The 17,354-nt window shown below is 50.6% G+C and overlaps 1 protein-coding gene and 1 long non-coding RNA gene across 5 annotated transcripts in view; one reads left to right on the top strand and one right to left on the bottom strand.

Annotated features, from left to right (window-relative positions):
- Positions 1-19: 19 nt before the first annotated feature.
- On the bottom strand, positions 20-6,829 carry PAQR3 (progestin and adipoQ receptor family member 3). 2 transcript variants are annotated; one of them, XM_039550784.1, is made up of 7 exons: positions 6,542-6,827; positions 6,291-6,453; positions 5,083-5,238; positions 4,172-4,369; positions 2,675-2,765; positions 2,218-2,366; positions 20-1,786 (listed from the first exon to the last, which is right to left on the bottom strand). In XM_039550784.1, exons 1-6 carry the CDS (start codon positions 6,724-6,726, stop codon positions 2,224-2,226), a joined length of 936 nt encoding a protein of 311 aa, XP_039406718.1. In that variant the 5' UTR covers positions 6,727-6,827; the 3' UTR covers positions 20-1,786; positions 2,218-2,223. The 2 variants fall into 2 exon arrangements, with proteins under 2 accessions (XP_039406718.1, XP_039406719.1); XM_039550785.1 differs by lacking the exon at positions 2,218-2,366 and having other exon boundaries at positions 6,542-6,829.
- Positions 6,830-6,950: 121 nt separating this feature from the next.
- The window catches only part of LOC104698258, a 225,759-nt gene continuing 215,355 nt past the window's right edge, over positions 6,951-17,354 (top strand). For 2 of the 3 annotated variants that reach the window (XR_002043234.2, XR_005601736.1), the window contains exon 1: positions 6,951-7,977. This is a non-coding gene — a long non-coding RNA (uncharacterized LOC104698258). Of the gene's footprint in view, positions 7,978-14,000; positions 16,071-17,354 lie in introns of those variants that run through there. The other variant, XR_005601735.1, reaches the window with a different exon arrangement.

Genomic DNA, 17,354 nt, shown 5'->3' with positions numbered 1-17,354 from the left:
AATGATGTTACTCCAAGGAAACAGTCAATGAACTGGAATTTATTTATAGGTTCAGTCTGTACACCAAAGACCATCATGCAGCTTGATAAATTGTGTCAAGTAAAAATGCACAGCTTGGCAATCAGTTTCCTTACCTGGTGAAAACTGCTAGAGTAGTTAAGAGTTTCCATTAAAAAAATACATTAGCCAACGCTAAAGTCAGTACTATTTCAGAGCACAGACACATTCTTCGAGTATTGCTGTACACATAACACTGGAAACAGACTTCTATACTTGCAAGTTCCTTGTCAGGCGTCAGTAGTAGTAATTAGTGCACTTGAAACTTGCTTGGCTGTCAAGTTAAAAGAAAATCATTAAAAATTCAGTGTTTACACTGAAAGGCTTAAAGCTCTGGGAGCTGAATCGTTAACACAGAGTCAGTTTTGTCAATACTTGTTTCTGGAGTTAAAAAAAAACAAAACAACAAAAAGCACCAAAACCAGCCTCTCCATGCCTTCTCCATGCCCAAGGAGTTCAGGTGCCTGTCCACAAGCTTCCACCACCACTCCCCATGTCCTTGGCACACCCTGACTGGAGAACGAGCCCTGCTCCCCTGCCTTAGCCCTGGGACAGGCAGCTTTGGGGGACTAACAGAGCCTGCCTGCCCTCAGGAAGTCACTGCACAAAGCCAGCCTCTCCCAGTGGAGTATGGGGAAGCCCCTTCCACAGGGCCAAAGCCACTTAGGATTAATCCTAACAGCATCATTGCCTCTAACCTCAAAGTCCAAAGGATTTCAGTGCTGTTTGGAAGACTGGCACCCCTGGAGCTTAACTGTGCTGAGCTACAGCTACCCAATAACTAGGGTATTTCATGGCTCCCTGGTGTTAATTTTATAAGAGATGGCTCCACAACACATCCTGAAACTCCAGACAGCCTTTTCACTGTGGCAGGATTATGGCAGCAAGTCCTTTTGGATAGCGGTGTCTACGAGCGCAGTATCACCTTGTGCACATGGAAAGGCCAAAGGTCAGGAATTTGCATCCGAGCAGGTTCACTGATTGTGAAACAGCAACAAACATGGACACGCAGGCTTAGTGCTACTCCTGGAATATTTCGGAATACTGATTCCAGATTACTGAAGGGATCTAGAGAAATTTCTTCAAGCAATGGCACTACCCCCCTTGGGGGAACATCTGCAATGAAGATCTAGGTGTGCTGGCTATCATGTGATCTTAGCTCCCAGGGAACGGAAAAGAGCTTGTCCAGAGCAGGGCACAAATCCACTGCATTCCAGTTCATATGTTCCTGTGCCAACGCTGAAGCATAAGCACATCTTCCAGGCAAAGGCTAACGGATGCACAGCCCACGGGGCTGTGGTTCGGATCCAGGACCGGGTCCCACAGTTCTCACAATTTTACAGGCACGCTGTCAGGAGTGTTCTCCTAAGTGTGCACACCACCTGAAAACTTGGAGTCCGGGCCTGAGCACCCTTGGCTTGAGCCGTTCATGTCTGCCACGCAACAAAACATCTTGCTGGGATCTGCATGCCAAGGTAGCTCAGCCTCCTGCTGTCCTGCTCCAGGAAGATCTGTTTGGTACTTGACTGTAGAGCAGGAAGTGGCTGAGAAAGAAATGCCCCTCAGATCCCCGGCAGTGCTGTTGGGTTTACCAAAGCTTGCAGTTACACTTTGTCCCAGCAAGGGGTAACAGTCCAGGAGTCAGGAAAGGAACTGCCTCAGTACTTGACAGCACAGCTCATCACATGAGGTCCAGACCCTCAGAGTCACAAATCCTCTTGTGCTGCCTCTGAAACAGAGCAGGGAAAGGAGGTAAATCACTATGCACATGTAATTAGCAACTCATCTGATTTCCACAACATCCACATCAATGCTAAGCAGACTGAAAACCTGACAAAAGCCTGAGGGAAAGGCTACTTAGGGCCAAGTACTAATGATGGTTTGAGATTATTAAGATTGTGACACTGAGCTGGAAGTGGTCCGGCAGGGCTTAGCCCAGCCTGCTCTAAAACTGCTCAAGGAGCCAGCAGCTCCACAGAGCTTCAGCCAGTGCAGCAGCACAGGTGGGCGGAGTGCCTGGCATCACATCCCTGCTTTTTCTTTACAGCAAGCATTGCACCAGTCAGCACCCACTCGGGGGCAGCGACCTGAGGTTCAGGCCACGATTCCTGAAGCTTGTGGTTAGAGTATCCTATTCCCCGAGGGTGGTAATGGCCATACCTTGGCTCACAAGTCCGCGCCGTACTCGGGGCAGGGCTTGCTGTGTCGGTACTGCATGATGTACACCGTGGACTGGTGCCACCAGTACAGCATCACCACTGCCAGGATGTGCCACACTTGGTGGCTCGAGCCGAGGTAGTTCAGCTGGCCTGCAGGGGAGAACAGGGGCAGGGAGTTCAGCTGTAAAATGCAGCCCCAGTGCATGCAGTGCAATCAGCAATCAGCCTCCTGCAGAGCTCCACGCTACCCTGCCCTTGAGGGGTGACGGGGAAAGTTCTTTAACGAACTCGATGGAAGTTGTCTGCCTCTTCCCACTGTTTTACTCTGTATGGGAACACCGCATGGGGAGCATGCTCAGTCGCCTCTCTCCTAGGAAGTTCAGGACCCACAGCAAGAACTGTGACACTGCAGGAAGCTTAACTGCAGAAAAAAAATCAGCCAGAAGAGAATTTCCTACCTGGGAAGTATCTTTCTGGAACTTTGGAAATATAGAAGAGAAAAGCTACAGCAGCGATGAAGTACATGACAACTACCCGCGGAGCAAACTCCTGCAAAAGAAAAGGAAGCTCTCCTATTCTGTTAGAAGGCAAAACCAGAAAAAAATGTCCCTGAAGATAAAAAAGGAAAAGGCACGACAGCACTGCATTTTCCTTCCCTGCCTGTGTCAGCTGTGCATACAACCAACGGGGACGCAAATGCCAAACTCCGGGAAAGCCTGAGTGGGCAGAAACGTCTTGTATTCCAGCCTCTCTGCCTTCTACACACAAACTACTCAGTTCAGCCTACAGCAGACATGGCATCTGTCCGTGAAAGGATGCCTGCCACTCCCCTGACCCTACACAGAACAGCCAGGGTGATGGACACTGCACTGCATATCCCACTTAAGCTGGGATTGCAGCTGCTGCACCAAAGCCCGCAGGACTGCTCACACTGGGTGGTCAGTAACCAGCAACTCAGTCACCAGGTGGATTTTGTTAGCAGCATGTTTTGTTACCAAAAGTGGGCCATTTTTCTGAAGTATGGAAATAAAATATGTACCATAGACACCATCCTGCTATCCTAGGGGAAGCCAAATGGGGAATTGTTGGGGCACAACTGCTATTGATAGGATTTTTAGAGGGCCATTGTGAAATGTCCTGTATAAAGGCCACATACATTTCCAAATGGTGCTCTGCCACATTCCACAGCAGTTCTGGACTAGGCTGAACCCTCACCCCAGGGGACAGCCTTCCATCCAGGCCAGCCCTGGCGTGTGCAGTTTGTGCTCACTGCGAAAAGGAAACATTTTCTTCAGCACCATCAGGTGTCCCTGGGTAACTGCAGCAATTTCACGGGGGTTCATACTGGGGCACACTGGACTGCCTTTGGCTGTACTGGGCTGCTGCTTGCACAGCATAATTCCAAGTCGTGAAACAAACAGGAAAACAGTAACATGAAAGAGCTGTTAGAGGAGGATTGCGTAGGAGACAGAGGGCTGAGCAGATAAATGCTGATTTCTGCTGCCAACCTAGGGAACAGAAGAGGAAACAAATAATCGTCCCATCATCCCAGTGTCTCCTGGTTGTCCTCTGGAGCTGTGGGGGTGGCCAGCCCCGAGCACTCATGCAGCCTGACTGGCTCCTTCCTGCTCCACAGCCACCTCAGCACCTGGCGCCCTGCCCTGCGGTCTGCCCGCACAGGTTGCTCTGTGTGCAGGCACAGGCACACCTGGATCCAGCTTTCCTTCTCACTGTGCAACTTTAGGGCCACACAGCAGAATGAAGCTTCCCAAGCTGTCAACCCCCTCTCAACACATTTCTCAGTGTTCCCATGTGGATCATATTGACCAAAAGCATTCTGTCCTTAAAGGAATTTTAACTCTTCCTGCTTCCCCATTGTTTCCCCAAGTGTAAGAAGACTCAAGGAAGACGGCAAGTGAAAAGCAAAAGGGAATCTTACTTTTTTTTTTTTTTACCTGTACAATGGATGCACCAACGCCGCCATTAAGCCAAACCCAGTGGATGGTGGGAATGATTCCATACCCAGACACGGAACAGAAAATGATGGAGCGCAGCCTGTGCCACTGCTGTGTGAGGTAACTGGGGTGGATCTGAGCAAAAAACACTGCCAGGATCATGGCCAGCACAGTGATCAAATACACCTGGCGCCAGTACTGAGGGCAAAAAGAAACAAAGGCAAGGTTGTGGGTTTGTTATCACAGGCAAAAGTCAGCTCTGGGCAGGAAATTTCAGTGACTGAGCACAGCGATACCTCAAACCTGTCCCTGCTGCAAGCACCAGCCGTGGGTCTGAGTGCAGGGCCCTGTGTTTGTCAGCTGGCACTGAGGGGAAGGGACTCTGTTGCTCAGGGGCACCTGGCACCACAGCCTTCATTCCAAGCACTTCCTGCACCAGATGCTTTCAATGCACCTGTGCCTCGCCAGCCCAGCTCAGGTCCTGGACAGCCATATCCACAGCAGGCCTTGGAAGGGAACTCATTTACTCATCCTCTATTAGATGGAGAGAAAATAAGCAGCTACCTCGTGGGCAATGCTGTTTGAATAAAGTACCTGTGACGGGACACATCCCATGATCAGCATCAGGCACCGGATACTGGTAGGACCTGTAAAGTTTCCCTGCCTTGAGAGGAATTTGAATATTTTCTTGAGGCTTGTGCGATCAACAGTTGGAAACGAAAACCTGCATTTGCCTGTCTCTTCAGCCAGCACAGTTCTGCCAGGGTCAGAGGGACGTGTTCCACTTCCCATCCCTGTCTCCCCACTCCTGTTCTGTTTGGACACCTGCACTGAACCCCCTTCCTGCAGCATGGAAACTACAGTGAGACCACAGGAACTAAACCCTGCAAGGACATGTGCTCCTGACTCACATTACTGCAGTAGAAGGCATAGAACACGCCTGACACGTAGCAGCCCAGGATCCCGATGGAAATTCCCGCATAATCCAGTGCCATCCAGCGCCGGCTGGTCTTCTCCGAGCGGTGACAGCAGAACAGGTGATATCCTACTGAGCAAAGCATACAGACCTACACAGAGGGCCAGAGGAGGAGGATTAATTCCTTGAAAAGGAGCAGGGAGCACAGCAAGCTTCAGCTCTGCAGCTGGAGCAGGCGCCTGGCCCGTGACGTGTTGTGCAGTGCACCTTGGTGCAGGCACTTGTGATCCCTGCCAGCCAGCCATAAAGCTTCTCTGGCAGGGAGAGGAGGAGCAGGACACTGCAAACCATGATAACCAGTTGCACAAGTAAGAAAAGTGGGCTTGTGAGGCTGAGTGAGCTGACAGTGCTCCAGGGACACACATCTGCACCAGTACAGGGGGATGATGAATTCCGCTGGGCCAAACTGCCACAGGCAGAGCCCAAAGCCCAAATCTGCCCTGACTGCCCAGCACCCACTGTGTGCCTTTACTGAGGGAACACACAGAAATTTAACTCTTATGCACAGGCTGCTTGTTTGCTCCTAGGCCGGCTTAAAATCTTTTCCCTGAGAAATGTTTGGTTCTCTGTGACCTTCTGCAAGAGCAGGGAGGAGCACTAGAGCAGTGCTTTCCCAGCCAGCAAGGGAGTTTTCCCCACTTGGGGCTGTACAGAGGCATCCTGTACCCCGCAGAGAACACAAATGGTGCCTTTGGCTTTCTGTGCTCTTGCAAGGACAGTGTACTTCACAGGAGCTGCAGTGGCCCATCGGCGACGCACCTGAAGTCTGCTGTGGAAACAGATTCATCTGACAAGTAAGAAGTCACCAGCCCTCCTGCCCTTCCCGACCATCAGGCCACGGCTGATCTCTGTGCTCCGGTGCTTGGCCCTTTCCAGCAGGACCTGGTGCCGTCTGGAGCCACGTCAGGCCCCCCTCAAGCTGTGGAAGCTCTGAGACACGGCCTGGACAAAGCACTTGTTTACCACTGACTCTCTCCTGTGCCAGCTGTGCTCGGTTTTCCCCAGCTTATTCCAGGTGAAATCCGACGCCACCACAGCGGCTTCTACCTCGAAGAGCGATGCCACTCAAACCGCGCTGTCCCCGGAGTGACCCGAGCCCGCACAGCGGGAGGGGCTCGACACTGCCCTGGAGCCGGCGCCTACCTGGAAGCAGAAGAGGCAGACGGAGCAGATGACGAAGTCCTCGCGGGAGGCGCCGGCCGCCGGCAGCACGGCCGTCAGGTCGTAGATGCCCAGCGTGAAGAAGAGCAGGAAGCCGAGCAGGTGGCTCCAGATGTTGACGGTCTCGTTGGAGAGGATGAAGAGGCTGAGGGAGAGGGAGGGAGACACAGGGCGGGGCAGGCGGTGAGCGGCGGCGGGGGCCGGGGAGGCCCGGGCCCTCGGGGCGCGCTCACCTCTTGATGCAGAGGCGGGAGGGCAGGTAGGCGCGGTATCCATCGGTGATGTAGGGGTTGTCCTTCAGGAACACCGGGATCTGCTCGTACGTGTAGAGCCGGATGCCGCGGGGCACCAGCACCGGCCAGTACTGGTAGCTGCCCAGCTCGATGTAGTGCGCGCTGCGCAGCAGCTTCTGGTGCATCCTGCTCTCCGCCGCATCGGACCGCCCCAAGCCGCCCTCACGGGCCAGGGGCCGGGATCGGGATCGGGATCGGGATTGGGAGCGGCACCGGCAGCGGCGCCGGGAACGGCCGTGATGATGTCACCGCGTGGCGCCCACCAATGGCGTCACCGCGCGGCTCCGCCTCGTGCTGTGCCTCCAGTGTCCGCGAGGGGGCGCCCGAGAGCCTCCGCCGGGCCCCCTCACAGCCCCGCAGCGCCGGCGGCTCCTCTCTGGCTTCCCGGACCTGTCAGGGCGCTTTGCGCTCCTCCGATCTCCAGGACTCCTCAGAGGTCTCAGAGGCGCCGGAACCCCCCGGGTGCCTCGGACTCCCGGGACCCCTCAGAGCCCTCAGACCTGCCGGAACCCCCCAGGGCCCCTCAGAGCTCTCAGACCTCCCGGGACCTCTCAGACTTCCCGGACCCCTCAGGGCTCCTTGGACTCTTCAGACCTCCACGAACCCTCAGAGCCCTCAGACCTGCCAGCATCCCTCGGGGCGCCTCAGACTCCCGGGACCCCTCAGAGCCCTCAGACCTCTGGGACCCCTCAGACGTGCAGGGACCGCCCAGGACCCGGCAGAGCCCTCGGACCCGCCGGGATCCCCCGAGGTGCCTCAGACTCCTCAGGCATCCAGGACTCCTCAGAGTCCCTCAGACCTTTGGGACCCCGCTCCCCCTCCCCCCGCCCCGCTCTCCCGGGCCCGTCAGAGCCCTCAGACCTCGAACCCCTGAGGTGCCTTGGACTCCTCAGACCACTGGGGTGCCTCAGACCTCTCAGATTTCCAGGATCCCTCCGATCTGCCAGGGCCCGTCAGAGCCCTCAGACCTCGAACCCCTGAGGTGCCTTGGACTCCTCAGACCACTGGGGTGCCTCAGACCTCTCAGATTTCCAGGATCCCTCCGATCTGCCAGGACCCCTCAAAGCCCTCAGACCTGTGAGGACCCCCCAGGGCGTCTCAGACTCCTGGGGCCCCTCAGAGCTCTCAGACCCTCATGACCCTCTGGGACACCCTGGGGCCCCTCAGTCCCTCCAGGATCCCTCAGACTTCCAGGACTCCCTGAGGTACCGTGGACTCCTCAGACTCCTGGGGTGCCTCAGACTCAGACCTTCCAGGGCCCTCCAGGACTCCTCAGAACCTCTGAACTCACGGGGACCTCCTGGGCCCCCCCTGGACCCTTCAGCCCTCCAAAACAACAGAGACGTGCCTTTGGGCCACTCGGCCATTCCTCTCAGGTAGGCCCGAGGCTGCAAACCTTGGTGAGAGAGGCCAGGAACACACTGGTCAGGTTGAACAACACCGAGGGCTGTCATTCCCGGCGGGAATGGCAATTGCGTTGTGCAAGAGCAACGTCTGGTTAAGTGCGATCATGATTACAAGCATTTTGGGGGTTTCCCAGGGTACTCTGCGAAGTACCAAAAAAGTCTTAGTAACGAGGAAGACTCTTCCAAAGGTTTGCATTGCCTCAGTAAGAAAAGCTGTAGGTAGTTTACCAGCTGCTTTTAACGTTTTTTTTGCTAATTAAAAAAAAAAAAAAAAAGGTGGGGGAAAAGCAGTAATTCCCTAGGTATAATAAGACTTTTGGTTTCAAAGTTGTGTGGAGAAGGCCTCTACAAAGGTCTTTGATTTCATTAAACCAAACAGTGTGAGGAGTGTGTGGGGTTTTCCCATGGGAGAGGTGTGTAATATGGAGTAAAAGATGGGGATGATGGGAGTTTAAAATCCACACTGACAGTCAAGGCCAGGTGTTCAACAGAACCAGCTGTGCTGTGTCACCCCCAGATTTGTGTTACGCTGTTTGGTTCCCCATATTAAGCTGGATTTGGTCAGCAGCAGCTCTCGAATATTTGTACCAATCACTGAGATTTCAGTGTCAGTGTCCTGAGAGCGCTGTTGTTCTTGCCCCTGCAGACCTGCTGGCAGCTCCTCCTCCCTCCTGCGCGGCTGCTCTGCGCGCTGGGCACCTTTTCCCCCTCACGTAACCCTAGGACCTTGGAGTTTCCCAGAGGAATCCTGTTCACAATTATATTTGAGCAGGCATAGCTTTAACATACTTGCCTGTGTCTCAACTTCCCGGGATGTATTTGGAGCCTGACCCAGAGTGGTTCATTCCCGTTTTACTTTGTTTCTGTTTTCTTTTGCATACTGCTTCTCTGGTTCAGGATTTTCCCTTCGCCTAAGCTTGCTACTAATGAAATTAATAACACCAATTTAGGAAAGAAACATAGAGAAAACACATTCTGTGGGGAGATCCTCAGCTGTAGCTGTTGTGAGAGAGAGCCCCGGATATCAGTGAGCTGTGGGAAAACTGTGTGCACTCCTGCCAGCTCCCGCTGACAGATCCAGAGATTTCTTGTTTGCTCCAGTGTCAAACCACTTTCATCAAGCCAAATGGTGATCAGAAAGTTGCTACCAAGTTAAAAACCTTAATTAATTTTAATTGTCCATTGTCTCATTAGCTTACTGAGAGCATCGTACCTGGAAAAAGCACTTTGGTTCTAAGCCCGGTGCAATTCCGATGAACTCCCAAGTGCTTCAAGGGGTTCAGTCAGAAGAAATCAGCGCTGACAGCACTTTTTTTTTTTTTAAAGAAGCTTTAATTGGCTGTTAAGTTAGAGCTTTGAAGCTTTGATAGGAGGAGTGTTATAGGTTAAATTAATAGGGAAGATTGAGAAACAATTAGGGCAGCTTTAAATTAATTACTTACACTATTTATTTTGAGCTTATTGAACAGTTGTGTTGTATGTGTAAGGGATTGAAATTAGCCATCGGTGCAAGGTAGCTTTGACCTAAATTGACCTTCCTGGGTAAGTAAGTAGCTTGCCCTCATTCCTACACTGGGTCCTGAATTTTACTGATAGGTAAGATTAATTGGGAGAAAAGATGAATACGCTTGAGAGGTTCCGTACTTTTCTGTTGGGACTGGAGTCAGCTGTGCAGATAGAGGTAGGGAAGGCTTTCAGAGAGGGTGTTCGCCCTCCCTGCCTGCTGAGGAGCACATTCAGAGCAGGTAGTTCAGGGGGCAGCTGCAGGTTGTGCCCAGGGTGGAGTATCGGCCGACGCCTCCGGCAAGGAGCCGTGACCTGACCCTGTGCCTCACCAAGGGCTCGGGGCTCTGCGGCTCTGGGCGGGTGACGAGGCACGCCGAGACACAGCAAGAGCCGATGGCTCAGCAGGAAGCTCCCAGACTGGGGGCTCAGCCGGGGAGGTTACAAACGCCCGGGAATCCTTTGTCCCGGGACCTTCCCGAGGCACCTGCTCAAGCTGCTACTGTGTGTCTGCACCACGTTTAAATTACTTAGGGAACAAGAGGTTCCCTAAGTGACTCTGCCATTAGAGCCGAGCTGGTAAGGAAACCTGGTCGGACTGTGTGAGATCCAACAGGATCTTTTTGTGCCCTGCTCCATTTATGCTCTGGTTTTCCAGTGAGCAGCCGGGGGAAGAACAATGATCCCAACCAAAATATCTTAAATGTTGATGGCAGAATGTAAGCAAACCCCAAAGTGGTTCAATTTTAAAACTGAAAGGCTGGAAATATTCGCGGTGCTGATTTTTGAGGCACTGAAACTGTTTCTTCCGCTCCTGCTTTCCCTGTCTGTAGGCGGCCCCTCCCGGCCGTGCTGCGGGGCGGGAGGAGGTCGGTGACAGGAGGACCCGGGGCAGGCGGGGGTCGGGGCATCCTCCCCGTCATGCCCAGCTCTCCCTGCAGGTGTCAGCCTTGCTCCACGCTACCGCCCGTCCTGCCGCCGCACCTGGGCCTGCCTCCCGCCAGCTGCCTCGGTGGCCTCCTCCTCATTCCATAGGACTCGGGGCTCGACCCGCCGGGGCCGCGCCTTGCAGACCCCTAGCAGTGCGCATCGGGGCGGTGCTGGTGTTCCTAAAATTGCCGTGGCTCCCAGTTTGATCCTCCTCTGAAGTGCCCGGCAAAATGCCTCCTCCCGAGTTTTGTTCGGGGGCTTCTCACCTTACAAGTAAGGAAACGCGAGGTGCTCTGGGACTTCTTTTTCCACTGTTGGAATCCGCTGCTCTGGGAGAATTCAGCTTGCTCTGAATTTTCCAGAAAAGACAGATTAGTGCCCAGGAATTAAGTCTTTTATCAGGCTGCCTTAGTTAGGAAAGTGCATCTGGGAATGTTGGCGCAAGGCACTGCATATCTTCCTTTGCATTGTGCCTACAGCGGTGTTGGTGGATAGCTCAGGGTTTCTTTGCCTGTGATAAACACAGTTGTGTTTTCCCTGGGGACAGGAAGCAGGAGAGATATATTGGAATCCTGTGTGCAGCAATTTGGCAAAACTTGTGGATGAAGTATAGGCACTGTTTTATGGCCACGGAGACCATGTAGCTGTTTGTGTGCATGGAGTGTCCGTGTGCACCAGGCCATGTGTGACATCAGGAGGGGAGATATTAAAGCCCCTTGCCATGTACAAGATAGGAATCCTGTCTCCAGTTCTTGGAAGTAGCCATGGCAGCTGTGCAATGGATTCCTGGATGCTGGTATGCAGTGGAGTCACATATAAGAAACTAAGATTTGTAGCCTTGTGGGAGTCAAAGAGGCTTTGAAAGAGAGAGAGAGTGTGTGTGTGTGCAAGAATATAAATCTCAGGACACCCCTGATCCGCCAATTCCCTTCATGAGAGAACACTAGGAATGCAAGTACTTTGTGTTTGATAATGACTTTAATACCAAGAAAGCTTGGTTTCAAGGTCCTCTTCCCTGAAGGTCTTCTCTCCTCCCACTGTCCCCACTAGCAGTTTTGTGGCCAAGTTCCCCGTGGTTTCCTGCAGCTCCTTAGTTTAGCACTGAGCAGCTTCCAGGAGTGCCCCAGACAGACCTGCTGACATCTGCGTGGGGACTCGGCTCTCTTTCCTCTCCCCATGGAGAGATGCCATGTGATGTGTGCACTGAAGCGACTTGGTTTGGTAGGGCTCTTCTTTCCCTTTTTTTTTTTTTCCTTTTTTTTTTTTGGGGGGGGGGGGCGTGTTTTTGTTTTTTGATTCAATCCCTTTGGCTTTCCTCTCCAGCTTCTGAATCTCAGCATCTGTCAGTGGTGCGATAAATTCTCTTTGGTGATAAGAGAACAGCTGCCAATAGCAAGAGCAGGGATGGCACTTGGGTGTTTTCCTGCTGTGCGAGCCCTTGCAGTCAGCAGAACCGCCCTGTGCACACAATGGAGAAGGCACCTCTCCTGCCCAGCCCACTGTTCTGCTCCCAATTTAGCAACATCTTTTCCCTCCGCGTTAAGCAGATGCACACGAACAATTGTGCAGCATAATAGAGTCCTGAACTGAAAGAACTGGAAGTAATTCACAAATCACTTTTTTCTGGATACATTCTGAAAGTGGAAGTGGTCTGGGGCCAATAAAGGAATTTTTTTGAGAACTGCAGGGATTTTCAGGGAAAGAGAGGAGCCGCTTTTGGAAAGATTCTTAATCATGTGGGGTGGTGTTTCCTAGCACAACAGTCTGCTTGCAGTGAAATTGGTAGAGGAAAAAAGTCCTTTCTGTGGAGTTCGGGTGTTTTGTTTTTCATATTTAAAGGTCTCTCTCACTCCTGCCTGCCTATAAAATTTTATCACAACTGGAATTCATGCCACAACAGAAGGCACTTCGTGACCAATTATTTTGACTAGAGAGGTTTTGCTTCTCTAGTTGGGGTAAGTTTAGTTGATGTATTTACAATGAGGGTAAAATTCCAGGCATTGTGGACAGCTTTGGTCCTAAGGTAATTTTGGAGAAGTATGTGGGTTTGGGAATTTGCTAAAGAAAGAACCAGACCGTTCCTCTGGAAGTCTGAGGCTCCCCTCACCTGGTTGGAGTCTGACAGCAAATTTACCAAAGGGGATTGTGTTTGTAAGGCACTTAAAAGTCAAACCAGCCTTTCTGTAAAGTCATCCTGTGGGTTTTGCTGTAAAGCCTCACTGGTGCTGACGGATATCTCCAGGTATTTGAATGTCGTTGTAAGCAGGGCCACAGACGCACGTTCTCATTTGGTTCTGATGAGGAGTCCTATGCTGAAATCAACTGACCTTTTCCAAAATTCCTTCCAAACTTTTACTGTGCTTTTTAATCTGATATATGAAGCACTGCTTTAATCCAAACAAGGCCTGGGTACTGGCATTTGGGATCATCTCACTGCACTTCCTTTTGGCTTGTTTTTTCATCATCTGCCAAGATGAACACATGCAAATCATGTTTTTTTCCTGTCTGTGTTGCTAAATGCCACAATCTCTGCTAAGTAGCAGTCGTGTGGTTTGAGAATTGGCAATATCAAAATGAAGGTTTGCCTTGCCTCCCAAAATGCTCCAGAAAGATCCAGGAAACGGGGAGGAAATGATTGTCCTGTTCAGCTCTCTGCACTGTGGATATTGTTGCCTGCCTGCCAGACTGGGGTTTTCCCCTTGCTACTTAGTTTGTCTTGAGATAGGTTTTTCTCAGTTGTTTTGATTACTAAAATTGCAATTCCGTGATCTTCTGAAGATACACAGGTTATCTTCCCTCTCTTATCCTCATTCTCTGTCTAGCTTCATTAAGTCATGGAGACTTACAAGTGCCAAGGAGGAGGCCGTGTATTACGAAGTACTGGGATGCTGGTGAAGAACCAAGTACAGTGTAACAACTCCTGCAACTGCTTTTAATCCCTTATTTCGTGATGTCTTGTGTTTGTCTACTTTTCATGCTAGTAGATGCCCCAGTCCCATCTCCATGGGGGCCTGGGCGACCTGGAATGCTCCTTTTCAGCTATTACCTGGACTAAAAATTCTCTGCAGACAAGAGAGGGAAGGAAATTTGGAACCTGCTTTCCTACCTAATTTTTTCCCTTTTTTCATCAAATTATTTGACCATTTCATCTATTAATTCCACATATTTAAGCTAATGGGTTGGTTTTTTTAGGTTGTCAAACATTAAGCAAGGTCCATAGAAGATTATTTCCCAGTCTTAGAAGCATCTGTTGGAATTTTCCTCTGTTGTCCAGTCGCATCCTCCTTGCCATTCCCTTTCACAAACCATGCTGTATACTGTATCTCATCAGTCATACAAAACTCACCAGCATGTCCCACAAATGGCTGCAGAGCACTTGGATTTGACCAGTCTTGAGAATTCTGTTCTGCTTCTGCTCCTCCTTTCTCTGCGACCTTGGAATGACAGTAACCTGGTGTTCTGGGAAAAACGAGGCAGTGATTGAACTCCCTGTCTGTGCTGTGTACATTGAGCCGTGAGGAGTTAGAATTCTGCTACTCTTGCCCAAAGCCCATCTTGATTCTGTTTCCTGTTTTCCTACAGTCTGCTAAGCTGATGGATGCCTTCTGACGGTGTTCTGCTGTTGGAGTGACTGCTGGAATGAAAGCTTTGTGCTCCGCAGAAGACACAGTGCTGGAGCCGCGGTTGTGTCAGCCTGTGCTGTGTCACTGGGAAGTGATCGTACCGACATGTGAAGTGTGCTCTTCCCCCACTGAGATCTGATTCCCGCCGACGTGCTGAATGGCAGGAGTGACTCCTGAAAGCCTGCTGATGATCTGTGCTGCTGGGGAGGGGTTTGGAGCGGGAATCCAAGAGCAGCGTGGGGATGTGGAGCTGTTCGCAGCTCCCTTGCCTGTCCTAGGGCCACGTGTCATGGAGAGCCATCGGGCTTGGCTACTCTGGGTATTCCTGGCAAGCTGGGACTTTTTCCGGCAGCCTTGCAAGGAGTTGAATGGCTGCAGATGCTTCCTCCTGACTGGAGCTGGGAGTTTGAAGGGCAGCTGAATTTGCTAATGTTGGTGCTTTGATGCAGAGTGTGAGAAATGGTGATGAGGCATGAGGCAGAACAGCTTGCTCGATTGCTGCTGGAGTGACTCCGCCGTGCTGACAGTAGTTAAAAACATGGCTTTGGTGCATAGGCTTAGTTAATATATAGAACTTGGAAGGCAGCTCAGAACAGCTATGGGCAATGGCCATGGGCTCTCTCTCTGTCTTTTTTAATAGAGTCACTTCCCTGCCCAGAACTGCACTTTAATTTTCAGTCTCTTTAGGGTCATTAGAGAAGACTGACATTTTGGGAACATTTGTACAGTACAAGTATGAATAACGGTATCCATGCTTTGTCCTGCAAGGGGATGTGCAGTGAGGTCAGGGTTATTTTCCTGGTTGTTAGCAGTGGTGACATTTTTGTTTCAAGTACAAAACATGGTGTTCTTTTTGCTGGAGAGTTAGTCCAAAGCAAAGGCTCAGCTGGGGTCAACTAGAACCAGGACATACTGGATGGGCTGTGCTTTCTTGGAACAGCGGGACGTGATTGGGTTAACTTCCCAGAGGAACCTCTCCTGCAGTAGAAAAGTGACTTTAACAGCTGTAGCTCTCTGCTTGGCCTTCTCTTCTGCACAGCAAATAGGAAGAACAAGTAACTCTGCCACCTGTGAGAAGTCTGGCTGGCACAAAGACTACACTGAACATGGCTGACACCTCACATCCGAGGACCTGCCATCCTGCTTGCATTCAGGCAGCCTGATCTGCCCTCATCCTCACCTCCTTGGCTATCCAGAAACGGTGTCAGTGGTTCGGGAAGAGAGACCTCTTAGTTCCTACCTGGCCTCGTTGGTCGTGATGCTGCAGGAAGCAAAATCCCAACAGAAGCATGTCCTGCAGACAGCTGGGAAGGGCTGTGGTGTTCCTCAGGTCATGGAGAGACCTGCCACTGCCAGCCAGAATGAGAGGGAGCTGCAGGATGGGCAGAGACAACCCAGGAGAACAGATGACCTTGACTGCACATCCATCTCTCCGTATCCAAGTCCTTTCAACTTTGTCAGAGCTTTTCAGATAATTTTCTCAATTAACGATTGATGTGCCAGCTGTTTCTAAGGTGGGCTCAGATGGTGAACTTGGTCACTCACGTTGGCGATCGGTCCCTCCGTGGGTGATCCCACTGACTTCGGCGGGAGTGCTCGCTGCGGAGGGAGATTCACCCTGGACGAGGGGGATCCTTCCTGTGCAGGTGGGGGATCGGTCGAAGAGACAGCAATCTTGGGTTTTTTGTTTAGCCTCAAAGTATTCATCCTTGTGTTCTCCAGGTTAAGACATGCATCAGCTAATGGAAGTGGATGCCAAATGCCCCTGGAGTTGCTGAAAGAATATTTATCAACATTTCTCTCTTCACCACATTGCATTTAAAAAAAACCCCAAAACAAAAAACCACAAAAAAACCCCAACAAAAAACCTGCAGCCTCATTATTATTTCAGTGTAACTTGTGCCATGAGGAGATCAAGCAAGCATGTCAGTGTGACTGTCAGCGTGAAGAGACCAACTGTGGCTCTGTGTGTGAGAGAGTTCTGGGCACGCTACGTCAGGGGCACTGGTGAGTTTCTTTCAGGTTGCTGGAATGCTTTTTTGGGGGTTTTTGTTTGAGGGGTTTTTTGTTTGTTTGTTTGTTTGTGGGTTTTTTGATGGACTAGTAAGTTATTAGGATGTGGACTTGTCAAACAGGCTTGCCAGGTTCTCAGCAGTCATCCCAAGTGGACTGCCTAAAAAAGGGCTGGCACTGCATCACATGGAAGGACCGATGATATGTCATATATTTTTAATGGGCAAAATGTTTTAATAAACATTCTCCCTCCTAAAATACTGGATTTTAAAATAGGTTTTAGCCTTGAGCCATGTAGCTACCCAGCTGTGAATTTTATAAGGCAACAATCTCCACACCATTAGATGTTATGACTGATATGCCAGTGATGGCAACAGTAAGTATTTCCACACATTAAGAAAGTTTCCAGTAGCACTTAAAGGAAGTATGGCTCTACTTGGAAGATTTTCTCAGCTCAAACTTAAAGCAATTTAATAAAATTATGAAGTCAGCCATGTACTGTCTTCTAGTGAGCTGCAAGTTCTGTGTATTGAAGCCGTGCTGATTGCTGCGCCCGACAGCTTTGATCACATCGCCTGATGCTTTTGAACATCAACACTACTTTTCTTCTCCTGTGATTTCTGCATCCTTAGCTACTCAAAATCCAGCTGGAAGGTTGCACAATGGGGCATATGAGACCCCAGCATGATCTACCACAGTTATCTTGGTTCGTAGGAAAGGCCTGCCTGGGCTGTTTGATTTTTTTTTTTCTGGGTTGCAGCAGTTATCTTGTTTTATTTAGAAGTGTTTGGGACCAAGTCTCAAGTTGAAAGGTGATCCAGTGATCCCTGTTTGGGCAACCCAAGTCCCTCCTGTACAGTGACTTCTGTGCAGTGATCAGTAAATCACGTAGCCTGCTGGAGATCTTAAACCTACTAGCAAGTCAAACACTGTCCGTCTTGAAAATGTCACACCTCTCATCCACCGCAGAGAGTGAAATCTGAATGTTTGTGTGTGTGTGAAAGAGAGAGCAGATAGACGTGAACTTCTGCTCTTTGTTGTTCTTTCTTGCCTCCTCTGTGAGCTGTGATCCTTTACTTACACGTGGGATAGGAGAGTTTATGAAGTTGAAAACAATGTTGTAGTTTACGGGCTCTTTGCAGTTTGGGGTGGGATAAAGCAGATGTGGGTTTTGTGATTATTTTTAATTTACATTCAGCACTGGGGCATTTATTTACTTTACAGAAAATCCCCTTTTTTCAAACCAAAGGTATTGGTTAAAATTCCAGTAGTCATTCA

Source organism: Corvus cornix, chromosome 4, assembly GCF_000738735.6.
Source record: "Corvus cornix cornix isolate S_Up_H32 chromosome 4, ASM73873v5, whole genome shotgun sequence".
Lineage (NCBI taxonomy): Eukaryota > Metazoa > Chordata > Aves > Passeriformes > Corvidae > Corvus > Corvus cornix.
This window is presented reverse-complemented; position numbering and strand designations above follow the sequence as displayed.